This window comes from Notamacropus eugenii, chromosome 5, assembly GCF_028372415.1.
Source record: "Notamacropus eugenii isolate mMacEug1 chromosome 5, mMacEug1.pri_v2, whole genome shotgun sequence".
In the NCBI taxonomy this organism is placed as follows: Eukaryota; Metazoa; Chordata; class Mammalia; order Diprotodontia; family Macropodidae; genus Notamacropus; species Notamacropus eugenii.
The window spans coordinates 134,797,825-134,814,029 of NC_092876.1; the positions used below are offsets into that span (position 1 = coordinate 134,797,825).

A 16,205-nucleotide genomic window follows, 5' to 3' on the forward strand; every position below is an offset into this window, starting at 1 on the left:
GGGCTAATTAAAACTTCCAGGATAATCTGCAGCTTTATCCGATATTTATAGTCCTAGAGTAGTTATTAGCAGCTAACGGAGAACTAATGCATGCCAGCAATTAGGAACCGGAGGCAGCAATTGGGTGAAGTCACAGCTGGGCAGCAACAAGAGGGTAACCAGGCAAACCAACCCCATTCTGTCCCACATTCTTAGTCTATTTGATTTCTTCTGAATTAGTATGAATCTCTGATCTGAAAGCAAACCTCCCTGCCCCTTGGTGGTGCCTACTCCATGGAAAGAAGGGAAGCCACAAAACAAAGGCTCCCTCTTCGTCCCCCCTTGCTGTAGCCCTCAGTGTAGGACCAGGAGGAGGCCATTCACACCATTTTCTGATGCAGAAAACTAAGATCAGGGGTGGATGGGAGATTCTGGATGCTAAAGCATACCCAGAGAATATGCTAACTGCCTGGTGTTGCAGGATATCAGGCAAGTGACGTAACTTATCTGAGGCTGTAGGGTGAATACACAATTTTAAAATGGTTCCTCTTTCCCTTCTCAATTATTTAAAGTCCCAAAATGACCAGCTGCTAGAAAAGGTTCCCCACATCCTGGAAAGATACCCACCCACCCCTTTCTGATATCCCAGGGCCAGCAGTAACAATTCCCCTTTGGCCATACACTGGCTTATTTATTTCTCTTTAAAGCATCTGATGCCTATCAATTGAGGAAAGGCTGAATAAATTATGGTATATGAATGTAATGGAATATTATTGCGCTATAAGAAGTGATGAATAGAAAGACTTCAGAGAGGCCTGGAAAGACTTATATGATCTGATGCTGAGTGAAAGGAGCAGAACCAGGAGAACTTTGTACACAGCAACAACCACAGTGTGCAAGAGTTTTTTGTGGCAGACCTAGAACTTCATAGCAATGCAAGGACTTAAAAAAATCCCCAATGGTCTTTTAAGGCAAAATGCCTTCCACATCCAGAGAAAGAACTATGGAATTCAATCGCAGAATGTAACAGATCATTTTCTTTTGTATTACATTTTGGCTTGTTATATGATTTCTCCCATTCACATTAATTCTTCTACACTGCAGGACTATAGTAAAAATGTATTTAATAGGAATGTATGTGTAGAACCTATATAAAATTGTATGCCATCTCAGGGAGGGAGGGGGAAGGTATGGGAGAGGGAGAAGAAAAAAAAATCTAAGTTATATGGTAGTAATTGTAGAACACTGAAAATAAATAAAATTGATTTAAAAAATTTAAAAACTTAAAAAAATAATCTGTATGCTAACAGTAAGTTCTGAAGGAAAGGCAGCCTTGGTCGCCATCTCATGGGAGACCAGATAAAAAAAGCTACGCAATGCAAGGACATCTCCAAAAATGCCTCTAATATGCAGTTAAAGAATCGACATTCAATGAGGGAAATATGATGGGGAACCAACTAATGACTATCTTCAGATTCAAGATCTATTCACAATCTTGAATCTAAGCTGCCCCCGTTGTCCCTTTCCTTGACTCACCCTTGCAGAGAAGCCTACCTGAGTGAGAAGCTGCCTCGCCCCTGACTCTGTAGCCGGGCCTCTCCTGGAGTTCAGCTCAGCTTCCTCCTGCCTGTGGGGCTTACTTGCTGGCTGCGAGTGGACTTGCTGCATGGCCCCATGCCCTTCAGGGACACTCTCTACTGCCTCTGGGCCCTGAAGGAGCTCTGGTGCCCAAGCCATGGGCCCTGACTCTCCCTCAGTGGCTTTAGTTTCCTCTTGTTCACCCTCGCTGGGTGACCTGGGTGACCCAGGTGACCCAGCCGCCATATGGCAGACCATGCCAGCAATATCCTTGCATGGCATCTCCTGCATGCTCTCAGTCAGCAGCGGGCCTTCTAGCCGTCTAGAGATCTTGACCATCTGCAGTATGTGCTGATAGAATCTCTGGTCCTCAGAATAGCCTTCACTTTCTGATTGCTCATCTGTTGAGCTCTGGGTATGGACCAACTGGGACTCTAGAAAGGAGCGGGTGTATTGGGCCCGCCGGCCAGCTCCTAACTGGCCCACTGCCAGTTCTGAGTCCTGGGAGCTTTGCAAGTCCCAAGAGAAGTTGTTCACCTCCCCCAAGATCTGGGAGCCCAGGTGAGAGGCCAGACTGCTGCTAGTACTACTGCTCTCCAGTTCTGGTTCAAAGGCACTAGACTTCTGGTCTTTATCTGGAAGACCTGGTGGCTGGGAGAGCTCCCTGATTTCTCTAAGAAGAGACACACTTTCACGGATTTTCTCTGAAAAGACATTCTGAGCTGCTTTCTGTACAAGGGGTGGCGTTATGTCTGCACTTCGTGAGGGAGCAAGAAGGTGGCCTGGCGGTCTATCCTGAGCCGAGGTTGCTTGGACCTCAGAGTCGCTAAGCTCAGACTCCTGGCAGCTCTCCTGGTCACTCTTGTTGAGGACCCTACAGGCCCGTCCCATCCACAGTCCCTGGGGCTCTCTTTTCGTCCTGCCTTTACCCATGAGTCCACCTTCCTCTTGCTGATTTAGCTCTTCAGCAGGATTGCTGTCTATCAAAAGCAACTTGCCCTTCCTGCTTGACAACAGGTGCTCAGAACTATAGGGAGGTAGGGAGGCTGCGTCTCCTGGGCCTGCTGAGGGAGCCAGGCTCCTGCCTTTGTCCCCACTAGGACCAGTTAGGCTCAGTTTGGACAGGTTATAGCAGACCTGCTCCCCTTTTGCCTGGGAGTTCTTCATGGCTTCAGAGAGCTTTGACTGGGTAGAGAACTGACTCCTATTCTCTACCACCTCAGGGCCGTCTTGGAAAGGTCTGATGCTTTCAGTGCCCTGAGTGCCAGATTTCAGTTGCTTGGTCATCATTTCTAGCTCTTCTACTTCAGGGTCTGAAAAGCCCAGGTAAAACTTCTCTGTCAGTTTCTGGGGCTTCTCAAGGCCCAGCTGTTCACCTACCTCTGTCTTGCCTGGAGCTGGGGTTCTGCCTAAGATTTTCTCCACATCATCAAAGATCTGGTGGGTTCGGGGAACTTGGCCTTTGGATAGTGGCTGCAGCTTGCATGGCAAAGCACCCCCAGGAGGCCAGGGGTTGTCGCCCAGCATGCACATGCCCTTCCCTTTCCTAAAGGAGCCCTCACTTTTCATCTGCATCTCCTGTTCTAGGTCCAAGCCAGTGAGCCCAGATGCTGGGAGCGGGGATGGGCCACAGTAGAAGGAGGAAGAAGGTAGGATTCCCTGCTCTGGCTGCGTTTCCTAAACAGGCAATATAAACATGTAGAGAAAAGTGAAATATGGCACTTAAGATTAATATATGCTACTTTATTTCTAAGCAAGACAGTCTATGCCCCTATGAATCTATGGACAGGTAATAACCAAGCTGGGAAAGAAGGCTAAAAACCAATTATCAGCCTAGAAAAACTTCTTCCTGATAAAATGACTAGTTCCACCTGAAGAAAATCAGGCACCTCTCAGGAGGGTGAGGAAAGGGACCCTATAGAAACTATCTGATGCTTACGGCCCACCCTGCTTAAGAAATATTGTCCCACGTTAATGAGACCTGCCTCTCCTAAAAATCCAATGCTGTTGAGCTGGGCTCTAACAACCAGACAGCAGTGGACCGGCAGAACTGGGATAGTCAAATATTCCTCACCTTCCTAAAATAATGGTAAGACTGTTTCAAGAGGGAAAGCAAGATGACTTGAGCTAGGACTTTACACCTGGGATTGAATCCCCTATCCCATGGCCATCTTCTGCTATCCATTTTGATACAAAGACTGTCCCAATTGCTAATTTCTTTATCTTATAGTCTACTTTGAACACTCAATACTTTATGAAAGTGAACAATTAATTAACTATTTCGAAATTACATGTTTTATCTTTCTTCTTAAAGGAATGGGACTTGGTACCATGCCAGAAAGATTTTTTAAAAATAGGAGAGTACCCAAAACTTGAAGAGTTTTGGGGGCAGGGGAAATGGGGAAGAGAGACTGACCTGAGTCTTGTAATTCATGCTCTAGAATGGGCAATTTGGGGGAGCAAGGGAAACAAGGGGGACAATCACAACATTGAGAAGTCAACACTAAACTGGTAAAAGGAGCTACAAACACTAAAATAAGGTAATCACACAGGCATGAGGGACGACTGAAGCCCTACATCTATACCCTGACTGAATTAAGTAAAGATAAGACTGAATTTAGTACCATTCTTCCCTCCCATTGCCTAGGTAATTTAACTATCTCATTTTCTGGTTGTCTGATCATCTCCATCTGTATTCCTTGGGGACTTAAGTCCTATGGGAAGACCACTGGCCTAAGTATTAAAAAAGGGCTAGGTTCTAGTCCTTATTATGCCAGTGATTTTTCAAGGAAACCATAGTCCTTAAGTCCTCCATTGATAAAATGAGAAAAATAACTCCTGTCTCCTTCTATACTGAGGCATATTGTCAGGCAAAATGAAATTATAGAGAAGCTTTTTGAATTAAAAAGCAAAATGCTATGGTAAGCAAAGGTATTACAGTTACTATCAAATCTTTATTTCCTTAAAGACTAGATTTCAAGAGTTACTCATGGCTCAATCCCACTCATGATGACATGGGAGCTCTGTCCTATTCCACTCCTGACCTAGCCCAGAGGTCCCCTCCTTAGGCAATGTGGTGGGTCTCTGCTCCCCAGAGTCACTATAATAATGCTAAATTCAGTATGGATACCCAGTTGGCATAGCTCAGAATCTCTGAGCTCAAGAGACATGCCAACTTTAGCCTCCCTGGTAGCTGGGATTACAGGGGTGTACCACACCACCTGGCCAGCTCTTGCTAAGGAGGAGAACAGCGACAAAGATCATTCAAAACAGTGAATGACACCAAAAGCAATTCTCTTTGTCTCTGGATAGTATTTTTGTGCTTACATCTAAATATGGCTATACTGGATGTCTGGGAATTCATATGTTGAAATGAATAATCAAAGTTGTGAGGACAGAGCTTAAAAGAAGTGGGAAAGCTATTCAGTTTAGCCATTTTGCCCTCTTGCCAATCTTTCCCTGAAGACCATTCCATGGTAGATACAAGAAAGTATCACTTTGCAGAGCAACACAAAACTTCAGCTTAAGGAAAGTTTCTTTCTGTCTAAGTTTATCTGATGTCCACTTCATAGGGGCAAGTTGTTTTAGCTAAAATAGGACTTCTTTCCCAGTTTCTACTGGGCTTCCAATTGACATGGAGGAAGATCTAGCAAGAAAGTGTCACGATCAACCAGAAATTTTGAAAGCCAATATTGACCAGAGGCAAAAACACAAATAGATAAACAAAACTGAAAACAATCAAGAGTTGACTATACCATTATTGTTGTTGCTACTAACAGCATCTTTAATTTCATACAAAATTCTGGAAGAAACATCCCAAAGTATATAAAGCCCCATCAGCTTCAACCTTGACCCCTTTACATGCCAGCAAACTGTGACTCACCGAGGGAGTTTTGGGAGATTCCTTGTCCTTCTTGTCTTTCCTATCCTTCTTCTTTCTCTTCTCTTTCTTTTTGATGGCACCAGGAGTTGACAGCTTTCCCCGTTCCTGGATCACCAGGTTCCGATAATGCTCATCACAGGGGTGATCCCACATGGACTGTCCATTGGCAAAGTTGAAATAGTAAATATCACCAGTGATATCCTGGCTAGGGAGAAACAGAAATTGGAAACCAATGTCTTCCCAGATTTGAAAACCATTTTTTAAAAAACTGAATTACTGTGTTGTTAGAGATACTGTTCCATCAGGAATGGGGAGTCAATTTATTGACCAGAAGGGCTGTTTCATTCCTATTAAGCCAATGATTTTCAAGAGTGGTGCTTTGTTCCCCTACAGATGAGTACTTTTGTAAAGAGAGCAGTACAAACAAAGGTTTTATTTCCAGAGATCAGGCTTCATTTAAAATGGTTTATTAATTGTCTAAAAGAAAAAATCCATATGAAGTTTTAATCATGCACATAAATTAAGTTGTTGAAGATAACATCAAGCCACACCAATGAAGTTCAGCGTCCAGAATATTTTGCAAGGTTGTATGAATACAAAGAAAAGTGGGAAAGAATGTACAAGCCCAAGGTAATGCCTTTAGGAGGACAAAATACAAACTATCTTATGATACTAATGTCAAAATGATGGAATCCAAGCTATCATTTACTGCATACAAAAGGGTCCCAGGAGTCACTATGGATTATTCCTTATAGATGGTAGTTCGGTACATTATTATGGGCAAAAAGACCAAAACAACTGCTGCCATTCAGCAGGAGGATTGCTGGAAATGAAATTTTATCTTACTGTCATGCAGATCCATAATGCATCTACATTTATCATACTGCATACATTCCTAATCACTCTACTTTATGAAAGATACAACAGAAAAAGTCTGGAGAATAACTGAAACAATCAAGGTAATCTGGACATGGAACTGTAATAATAATAACAATAATAGCATTTACCTAGTACTTTAAGGTTTGCAAAATGCTTCATGAATGTTATCTCATTTTATCTTACCAACAACCCAGGTAGGTTGGTGCTATTATTGTCCCCATTTTACCGATGAGGAAACTGAGGCAGACAGTGGCTACATGACCCTGGGCAAATCACTTAAGCTCTGGACCCAGGTTTTCCTGACCTCCAGGTTCAGCATTCTCTCACTGTACACCTAGCCTGTATATAAGAATAGGCTAAAAAAAATCAGGACTTCTATCTGGAAAAGCTAAAGCCTAAAGGAGATGATTAACACCTATAAAATCATAATAGTATAAATACTACTAGAGAGATAGCATGGGATTGTTCACCAATTCCTGCATTGAATGGACAAGGAGGAAACACTCCTGGAGGTGAGTTTTATCACAAATTAAATAAATGCTACTTCACACCAGGTAAAAGGCATAAAAGTCATCACCAAGGGTGGGTATGACCAGAAGTGATCTAGTCAGAGAATTAAAGAACAGATGGACAAGTTATTAAATGAACCAGGCAACTAGGTAGGCCAGTGGTTAGAGTCTGAGTTTGAATCCAGTCTCAGATATCTACTAGCTATATGACCCTGGGCAAGTCATTTAATCTCATTTGCTTCAGTTTCCTCATTTTAAAAATAAGCTGGAGGAGAAAATGGCAAACTACCCCAGTATCTTTGCCAAAAAAAAAAATCAAAAAACAAATGGGGTCATGAGCTGAGAACGACTGAAACAACTTGATAACAACATTAAATGAACTAGGGAAATATTTCCAACACATTGCATAGTTCCTCTTTGAAAATTTACAGAAAGACTAGAAGAAGAAACACATGAGAAACAAAGAGAAGTTGTTCTTCACCCTGATATAACAAGCGCCTGAGTGGAACTATATCCAAGTACTACTTGACATGGTGGGTAATGATTTCACAGCTTACCAAAGGAAGGCTGAGCCCCTATGCATCTCTTTGTTGGACAAGGAAAAGCCAGAATGGGAATATTTAGTCCTGTTGCTCCAGGTGAATGCACATGTCTTCAAAGTAAACCAAAAAGGCTACCCAGAAGGTCAGGAAGGTTGAATCTAGACAGGAGGCCATATATTTAAAAAGTATGATCCCAGAATTGAATAGGAGGAAGAGTGGGCTGGATTACAGTTTACAAATTACACAGCACTTTTCACAAGCCCAAGACATTCACGACGAAAATCCATTTTTAGCACTGATATTCTTCCAGGGAATGGTACATGACTACAAAAATAGGAAACACCATGACCTCCAAAGAATCAAAATTCTGAATGACCTAAAGAGATAGGGTAAGTGCAAGGAGGCTACAAAATATCACCAAAAATAGATACATAGGAAAAGACACAAAGGATAGTAGCCAGAAAATGCAATAGAAAAGGAGATAGTCTACTTAAGCAGGAAGAACAAGAGAGAACATATGAAAAGCCTGATTGTGGTACTGGCACGTCCAAACGCCTAGAAATCTACATCTGGTAGACCTTACACAGAAGATCTGTGGAAGAGAATGGACAAGAGTCACACAGAATGAGGAAGCACAGATGGACTGACAGCTGTCAGTACCACTGGAAATAGCACACCATTGAGACTGGAGACCCTATGAAACATACACAGTTAAGTATACTAAGTATACGGATAGTGCAGTGAGTATATTATTCATATGCTTTGTATATATTATGCTTATGCTATGTATACAAATATACTCACTGTATTATTCCAAAGCATAGTACTGGCAAGAAATACACATACATATAAATATACATACATATATATATATATATATATAATACATACCTATATTTATTTTAAAGCTTTAAATATACAGGAGACAGAGAAATAGAAAGCACTTTGCAAACCTTAAAGTGTTACATAAATGTTATTACTACTTTACAACAAAAAATATTACTCCTACCACCATTACCACCATCACCACCACCACTACTGCTATAGGAAATTACAAAATGCTTGGAATAATATGCCTAATTTCTGAGATTCATATCAAAGATGACATCTATGCCCTTCCATCCATAACATGTTCATTGGTCAACTGTGGTCACAAATCTGACCTGGGATGGTCACAATTCAGCCTCTGCAGGAAAGCATTCTAGGGATACATTATATCAACCTTGAGGGTAACACAGGCACATACCCAGAACCAGTAACAATATCTAGCAGGCCCATCTTAATACAGGTGTTGGGACTCATGTCCTAGGTCCTATTGATGGACCCCAAAGCATGCCTACTTACCATGGTTTCCACTCCATAGGGAGTGGAGCCACAATACCTTCTCGGGCCAGCCACATTAATTCTGGTTCGCTGTTGGGATCAATTCCAATTTCCCTGGCAAATTCAAAAATTTCTGCAGAAAAAGAACAATGGAAAAGGCAATAAACATTACCACAAGACATGCTCTTCTCACACTCCAGAACACAGCTTTCCCAACAAGAACAAGAAGAGCATGTCTGTCTGTCTGTCTGTCTGTCTGTCTGTCTGTCTCTCTCTCTCTCTCTCTCTCTCTCTCTCTGTCTTGATGGATCCATCTTCTGTACTTCAAAGGTGCTCAACAGATTTTAAGGACATTTAATTCCAAGTGCCTCATTTTGCAGATGAGGAACCTGAGACTCAGAGGTGGTAAGTGGCCTGGAGTCACACAGACATATTAAATAACTGGAAAACTTCTGTTCCTAGAGTCTTGAAAGAAGAGGAGATCACACTGAACTATATTGACTAGGTTAAGGGTAATTTTGCTTGGGGGCAGAGGGAAGGGCGAGAGAGATGATATCTGGTGAACCTAGTCATCAAGGACTTTTAGGGACAATGAAACCCTAAAGCTGAGGGCAGAAATCTCAGGTGAAGAAATCATAAAGACAGCAACACTGTGGGGAAATTGGGACACTGCTGACAGGATGGTGTCAGAAATTAAGAGTTGGACCTGGAATCTGAAGACTTGGGTTCAAATTCTACTTCTTACATCTCCAAGCTATTTGACTACAAAGAGGTCACTCCAAATCTCTGAGTCAAGACTAATCTACTAAGTGATATACAGCTTACAGTGGAAAGAGCTCCCACATTAAAAGAATCACATTGGCTGGCATTGAGAATGTAAGATTATAATAAAAGCTACTCAGTTTTGTACGGAAATTTTTTAGGTGATTTTAGATCAAGCAAAAAAAAGGGGGGAGGTCACCAGCATGGCCTTGGAGTAATATTTTGGTAAGAGAACAAAGAAAACTCTGCTGGCCAGGTATGGTTGAACTTATCCTGAAAAATACAATGGAATGAATGAATTTGTGTAAAATGTCCTCTAAAAAGACATGAACAAAACATCTGGATATTTTCCAAGATATCTCCCCAGTACAGTGAGGGAAAATATGAAGACACACGGTAAGAGAAAGAAAATTGGGTATAGAATACGAACTCCTGGGCTCAATGTCACACTTACTTTCTGTGTGATTATGGACAAACCTATTTTCTTAATTTAAAAATAGAAAAAATAATTTTTATACCACCTACCCATATGGGGGTTGTACACCTTAAAGTGTTATAGAGGTAGCCAGGTGATCTTGTAGACAGAAGGTCAGATTTGAAGTCAGGAAGACCTGACTTCAAATCCTGCCTGAGATACTTACTAGTCCCTGGGCAACTCAATTAACTTCTCTCAACCTCAGATTCTTCATCTGTAAAATGGGAATAACAGCACCTACCTCACAGTGATGCCCTGGGGATCAAAGGAGATAACATGCACAGTGCCTTACAAACCTTAAACCTCATTATGTGTGGGTATGTGTACATATATATACACATGTACACATATATCAGATGTTAGCTATTTATTTTTACTTTTTGCATTATCATTATTAGCACCTTAAAGCAAAAACCTTCATTTTTTCCCTCTATATTTGGGAATCCTTGCTTCAGTGCAGTGGTCCATTTCATCCCACAATTCCCTCCCTCCACCCAGGCTTCCTCTTGTAACTCAGTACCTTGTTCACTGGGGATGTAGGTTTCATCATAGTCTTCCTCCAGTACCAGCTGGTCCCCTATGCGGATAGGTCGCCCCGCCATGTTTTATCCGGGTCCCCACACCTAGACACAAGAGACAGATTTCAGAGGAACAATCAGTGGCCAGGAAACAAGGGTCATGTTTGGGGTAGGTTCACACTGTACACAGGGAAAGTCAAGCAGCCCCCGATCCAGGCTTCTCCCAAAACTAGAGTTCCTCAAGAAGGTAATAAAGAACTCAAATCCTAGGCCCACCCAGGCACCATGCACTCTTGAAGGAATACAGAGGTAGGCCTGAATTACTTCTTGTTTATGGAGGGAACTGGGTGACTTATCATTTCATATGTATTTATTAAGCACCAGCTATGTGCCAGACATTGTGCTTAGCACTGGAGATACAAAAAAGAGGTAAAAGACAGTCCCTGCCCTCAAGGAGATCAGAATCTAATGGGGGAAACGACAAGTAAAGAAATACAAAGAGAGAAGCTGTATATAGGAAAAATTGTGTTTGTCCTTCGTTCTCAAAGAGGACCATCACATCAAGATGACGACATAACTTGCAGCTGACTTTGATTTGAGTAAGGGACGGTTGTGCAAGGTCACCAAACTCACTTTCTTCTCCTGAGTCATCTGAGTTCAGTGGCCTAATATTTATCAGGACGACTGGAGACGGCCCAGGATGCAATGTGAGCCCCTGACCCTTTAAGGCTAAGGTCTTATCACATTCTCACTTTGAGTGAGATACACCCATTCAATGAATAGGCTTCTTAAAACAGAAAATAATTAAAAGAGGGAAGGCTTTAGATTTAATCAGAGTTAGAAAATTCTTCCTGCAGAAAATGGAACTTCAATTGGAACTCCAAGGATACCACAGAAGCCAGGAGATGGACGGGAGGAGAGAGAGCATTCCAGGCATGGAAGACAGTCAGAGAAAACACCCAGAGCCAAGAGATGGAGAGTCTTATTCATGGAATAGCCAAGAGGCCAGAATCACCGAACTGAAGAGTACATGTTGGGGAGAAGGTATAAAAACACTGAAGAGGTAGGAGGGGGCTAGATTATAAAGGGTTCTGAATGCCAAATAGAGCATTTTGTAGTCACTCCAGGAGGCAACAGGAAGCCACTGAAGTAGGGGGTTAACATAATCAGATTTGCATTGCAGAAAAATCACTTTGGTGGCTGAATGGAGAATGGATTGGGGAAGGGAGACAGGGCAGGCAGACCCACTAGCAGCCTTCTGCAATAATCAAGTCATGATGTGATGAGGGTCTGCACTAGAATGGTGGCAGTGTCAGAGGAGAGAAGGGGGGTATATATGGGAGATGTTGTACAGGTGAAGTCAACAAGCCTTGACAACAAACTTGGATATGGGGAATGAGAGATAGTGAGGAGCTGAGGATGACACCTGGATTTCGAGCCTGAGGGACTGGTTGGATCCACTCACCCTTTCTTTCAAAGCCTTGCTAAACAAATCTGAACATCAAAAAAAAAAGAGCTGGGGGTCTAACAACAAAAAACAACAATATCCTCTTTGCTTGCTCAGATACATATCCTCTTCCACTCATATAATCCTGCACTTACACAGTCCACAGATACCCATTTATATACAGATAAATACTCACATATTCTTAAATAAGAGTGGGAGGCCCAGCCCAGGAAAAGCCCTACTTGTCTCTCAAGAATGATATAGTTCATGCCTTATCCTAGGAGTCAACTAAAACGGAACAAACCAGGAGACTGCAGTTGTATGGATGATGATCTTTTTAAGATGGCAACCTATACGTACTATGCTGGGGGGAACAGGCAGGCCAGAAATGACCAACACCTGGATCTAAACGCCAATGCTCCAGGCAGTGAGACTTAAGAGGGCTGTCCTGAAATCCCAGGACCTAGACTCCTCCTTCTTCCCTTTTCCTCAGAAGCTATCAGATGTCAGAATGGAAAACAGTACACAGAATTGCTTATTCCCAAGAGCAATAAATGGAAAGTTGCCTATTTCCAAAGAAGCCAGCATTATCAAGGATTATTCTCTCTATTACACAGTTGGCTAAACTGAGATAAGGATTTGTTCTGGGGAGGAAAGAAGTGCTGGCATTTTGAACTCAGGTAACATGCTAATATAATGCTCAGGTCTCCATAACCAAAAAGCAATTTAAGGAAGTACCAAGAACCATTCAAAGGAATTGGATACCTTGACCACCAAAATTCATCAGTGCTCCTGCTTTCTGAAGGGAACAATTAGATTTTTGTATGATGGCCTATGGGGGTCTCAGCACTTGTAACTGAGGAGAAGAGTAGGAAAGGAAGGTACTAGAGGAGTAAAAAAGGGAAGTGAGAGAAGAAGCAGCAGTGGCCAAGACACTCTGTGTACTGAGCATTATGAGAATTTTTGCATACCAGTGAGTATAAGAAAATTATGTATGTGTCCCCACCCTACATCTCCTGTCCTTGCCAGCCCTTTAAGCTTACAATCTAGTTATATTCAGCTTGTTTAAGAAATCAGGTAAAACTGAGCTAATAAAAATCCCTGGATGATCAAAAAAAGCTTTATTTTAAAAAATAACTTCCACTTCCTTTGGAAGGAAATCTTTTGCGGGAACCACTGTCAAAGAATAGCATGAATGAGTGACTTATCAAACCTTCAGGAAAAGGTATAATAAAAGTCAAAATGCAGTCATTTAGTCATTCATTTAGATGAATGAGAAACAACGGGTCCATGAAATCAATCCCAAAATAAATAGTGGGTTTTAGTAAGGGATATAGGTGATGGGAGAAATCAGATTACCAGTTTCAGCCAGCTACTCAATTGCAAACCCCAGAAACTAGCAAAGAAATGGTTAATCCAGTATATAATCTCATTCAAAACTTAGCCCCCTTGATTATATAAAATTTAAAAGGTTTTGCACAAGCAAAACCAAGGCAACCAAAATTACAAGGAAAACAGAAAACTGGGGGGAAATTTTGCAACAAGCATCTTTGATAAAGGCCTCATTTCTCAAATATGTAAAGAACTAAGTCAAATGCAAGTCATTGCCCCAATTGATAAATGGTCAAAGAATATGAAAAGGTAGTTTTCAAAGAAATCAAAGCTATCTACAGTCACATGAAAAAATGCTCTAAACCACTACTGATTAAAATTAAAACAACTTTGAGGTACCACCTCATACCTATTGGAGTGGCTAACATGACAAAAAAGGAAAATGTTGGATATTGGAGAGGATGTGGGAAAACTGGGACATTCTTGTTGGTGGAGTTGTGAACTGATCTAACCATTCTGAAGAACAATTCTGAACTATTCCCAAAGGAATATAAAACTATGCATAATCTTTGATTCAGTAATACCACTGCTAGGTCTATATCCCAAAACCACCCAAAAAAGGGAGAAAGGACCTATTTGTACAAAAATATTTATAGCAGCTCTTTTTGTGGTGCTAAGAATTGGAAATCAAAGGGATGTCCATGAATTGGGGAATGACTGAACATGCTGTGACATATGGTTGTAATGGAATATTATTGTTCTACAAGAAATGACAAGCAGGGCTAAGAAATAGAGTGATAGATCAGTGGAATATGTTAGGTACACAAGACATAATAGTCAATGACTATAGCAGTATACTATTGATAAACCCAAGGACCCCACATCCCTCTGGGATAAGAACTCACTGTTTGATAAAAACTGCTGAGAAAACTGAAAAATAGTGTGGCAGAAACTGGGCATAGACCAATGCCTGATACCATATACGAAAATAAAGTCCAATTGCATACATGATCTAAATATAAAGGCTGATACTATAAACAAACTAGGGGAACAAGGAATAGTTTGTCATATTTACGTGGAATGGAGGAATTAATGAACAAACGAGATAGAGAACATTATGAAATGCAAAATGGGTAACTTTGATTACATCAAATTGTTTTACACAAACAAAGCCAATGCAACCAATATTAGGAAGGAAGCAGAAAACTTCTGTATAAAGAATTTTTACAACTAATATCTGTCATAAAGGCCTCATTCCTAAAATATATAGAGAACTGAGTCAAATTTACAGAATACAAGCCATTCTCCCAATTGATAAATGGTCAAAGGAAATGAACAGGCAGTTTTCAGAGGAAGAAATTAAAGCTATCTATGGTCATATGAAAATCAAAACAACTCTGAGATATCATATCACACCTGTCAGATTGGCTAACATGACAAAACAGGAAAATGATAAATGTTGAGGAAGATGTGGGAGAGTAGGAACACTAATTCATTGTTGGTGGAGCTATGAGCTGATTTAACCATTCCAGAGAGCAATTTGGAACTATGCCCAAAGGGCTATAAAAATTGACCCAGCAATACAGGTCTGTATCCCAAAGAGATCATAAAAATGAGGAAAGGACCCACATGCACAAAAACATTTGTAGCAGCTCTTTTTGTGGTGGGGGATGCCCATCAACTGGGGAATGGTTGAACAAGTAATTGTATATGAATGGAATGGAATACTATTGTGCTATAAGAAATGACGAACAGGTGGACTTCAGAAAAACCTGGAAAGGCGTATACGAAATGATGCTGAGTGAAGTGAGCAGAGTCAGAAGAACATTATACACAGTAAAAGCCACAGTGCGTGAGACTGTTAGGCTTAGCCCTTCTCAGCAATGCAAGGACCTATAACACTTCCAACAGATGTAAATGATGCAAAATGTCAGAAAGAACTATGGAGTCAGAACACAGAATGAAGCAGACTATTTTCTTCTTTGTTATGTTTTGCTTTGTTTTTCTCATGGTTTTTCCTATTCATTTTAATTCTTCTATGCAACATAACATGTGAAAATGTGTTTAATAGGAATGTACGTGTAGAATCCATATAAGATTGCATGCTGTCTTGGGGAGGAAGAGGAGAGGGAAGGGGAGAAAATTTGGAACTTATGGAAATAATTGTTGAAAACTGAAAACAAATAAATTAATAAATTTGGGGGGGAAAAAGAAAAAAATTTAAGGATCTATATACTTTTTCTGGAGGTGTACATTTCATGTGCCCTTACTAGAAATACTGTTTTGATTGAGTATGTTAAACACTTCTTAGATCTCATCATAGTATATCTTCATTTCACATTGACAATACATTTTTGGAAAGTGTTTTATCTTCTTTGCTAACTGTTTTGTTAAATGTATTGCTGACCGCATCAAAGAAAGAAAACAGAAAAACATGCTACCTTAACTGCTGCAGAAATCTATTATTCGCCCTTATAAGAGTCATTTAATACCCACCATTTCCATTTCTCAAGTAGTGAAACAGTTTTGTAGAAACAGGAAAGTAACACTATATGTCTGATAAATATTTGGGTGTGCATTTTCAAAAACTCTTCTAAACGACCATTTCCTTCTGCAAATACAGTTACATAAAAAAAGAGAAATGACAAATAGGATAATTTCAGAAAAACCTGGACTTGTATGAACTGATACACAGTGAAATGAACAGAAACAGGAGAAGGTTGTACACAATAACAACAATATTGTTCAGTGAAGAACTGTGAATGACTTAGCTCTTCTCAGCAAAACAAGGATCCAAAACAATCCCAAAGGACTAATGATGACGCATACTCTCTGCCTCCAGAGAAGAACTGACATTGATTGAATACAGACTGAAGCAAGTTATTTTTCACTTTCTTTCTTTTTTCTTTTATTCGAATCTTCTTGTACAAAACAACTAATATGGAAATGTTTTACATAATTGCACATGTACAACCTAT

The 16,205-nt window shown here is 40.7% G+C and overlaps 1 protein-coding gene across 9 annotated transcripts in view; it reads right to left on the reverse strand.

The window, feature by feature from the left end:
• CEP164 (centrosomal protein 164) overlaps positions 1 to 16,205 on the reverse strand; it is a 76,604-nt gene that overhangs the window by 58,593 nt on the left and 1,806 nt on the right. For 6 of the 9 annotated variants that reach the window (XM_072610978.1, XM_072610975.1, XM_072610979.1 and 3 more), the window contains exons 2-5: positions 10,451 to 10,553; positions 8,715 to 8,826; positions 5,441 to 5,645; positions 1,534 to 3,234 (exon numbers count right to left, since the gene is read on the reverse strand). In XM_072610978.1, coding sequence (XP_072467079.1) covers positions 1,534 to 3,234; positions 5,441 to 5,645; positions 8,715 to 8,826; positions 10,451 to 10,532 — 2,100 coding nt within the window. In that variant the 5' untranslated portion in view covers positions 10,533 to 10,553. The remainder of the gene's footprint in view (positions 1 to 1,533; positions 3,235 to 5,440; positions 5,646 to 8,714; positions 8,827 to 10,450; positions 10,554 to 16,205) is intronic. The other 3 variants (XM_072610982.1, XM_072610981.1, XM_072610980.1) reach the window with 1 other exon arrangement.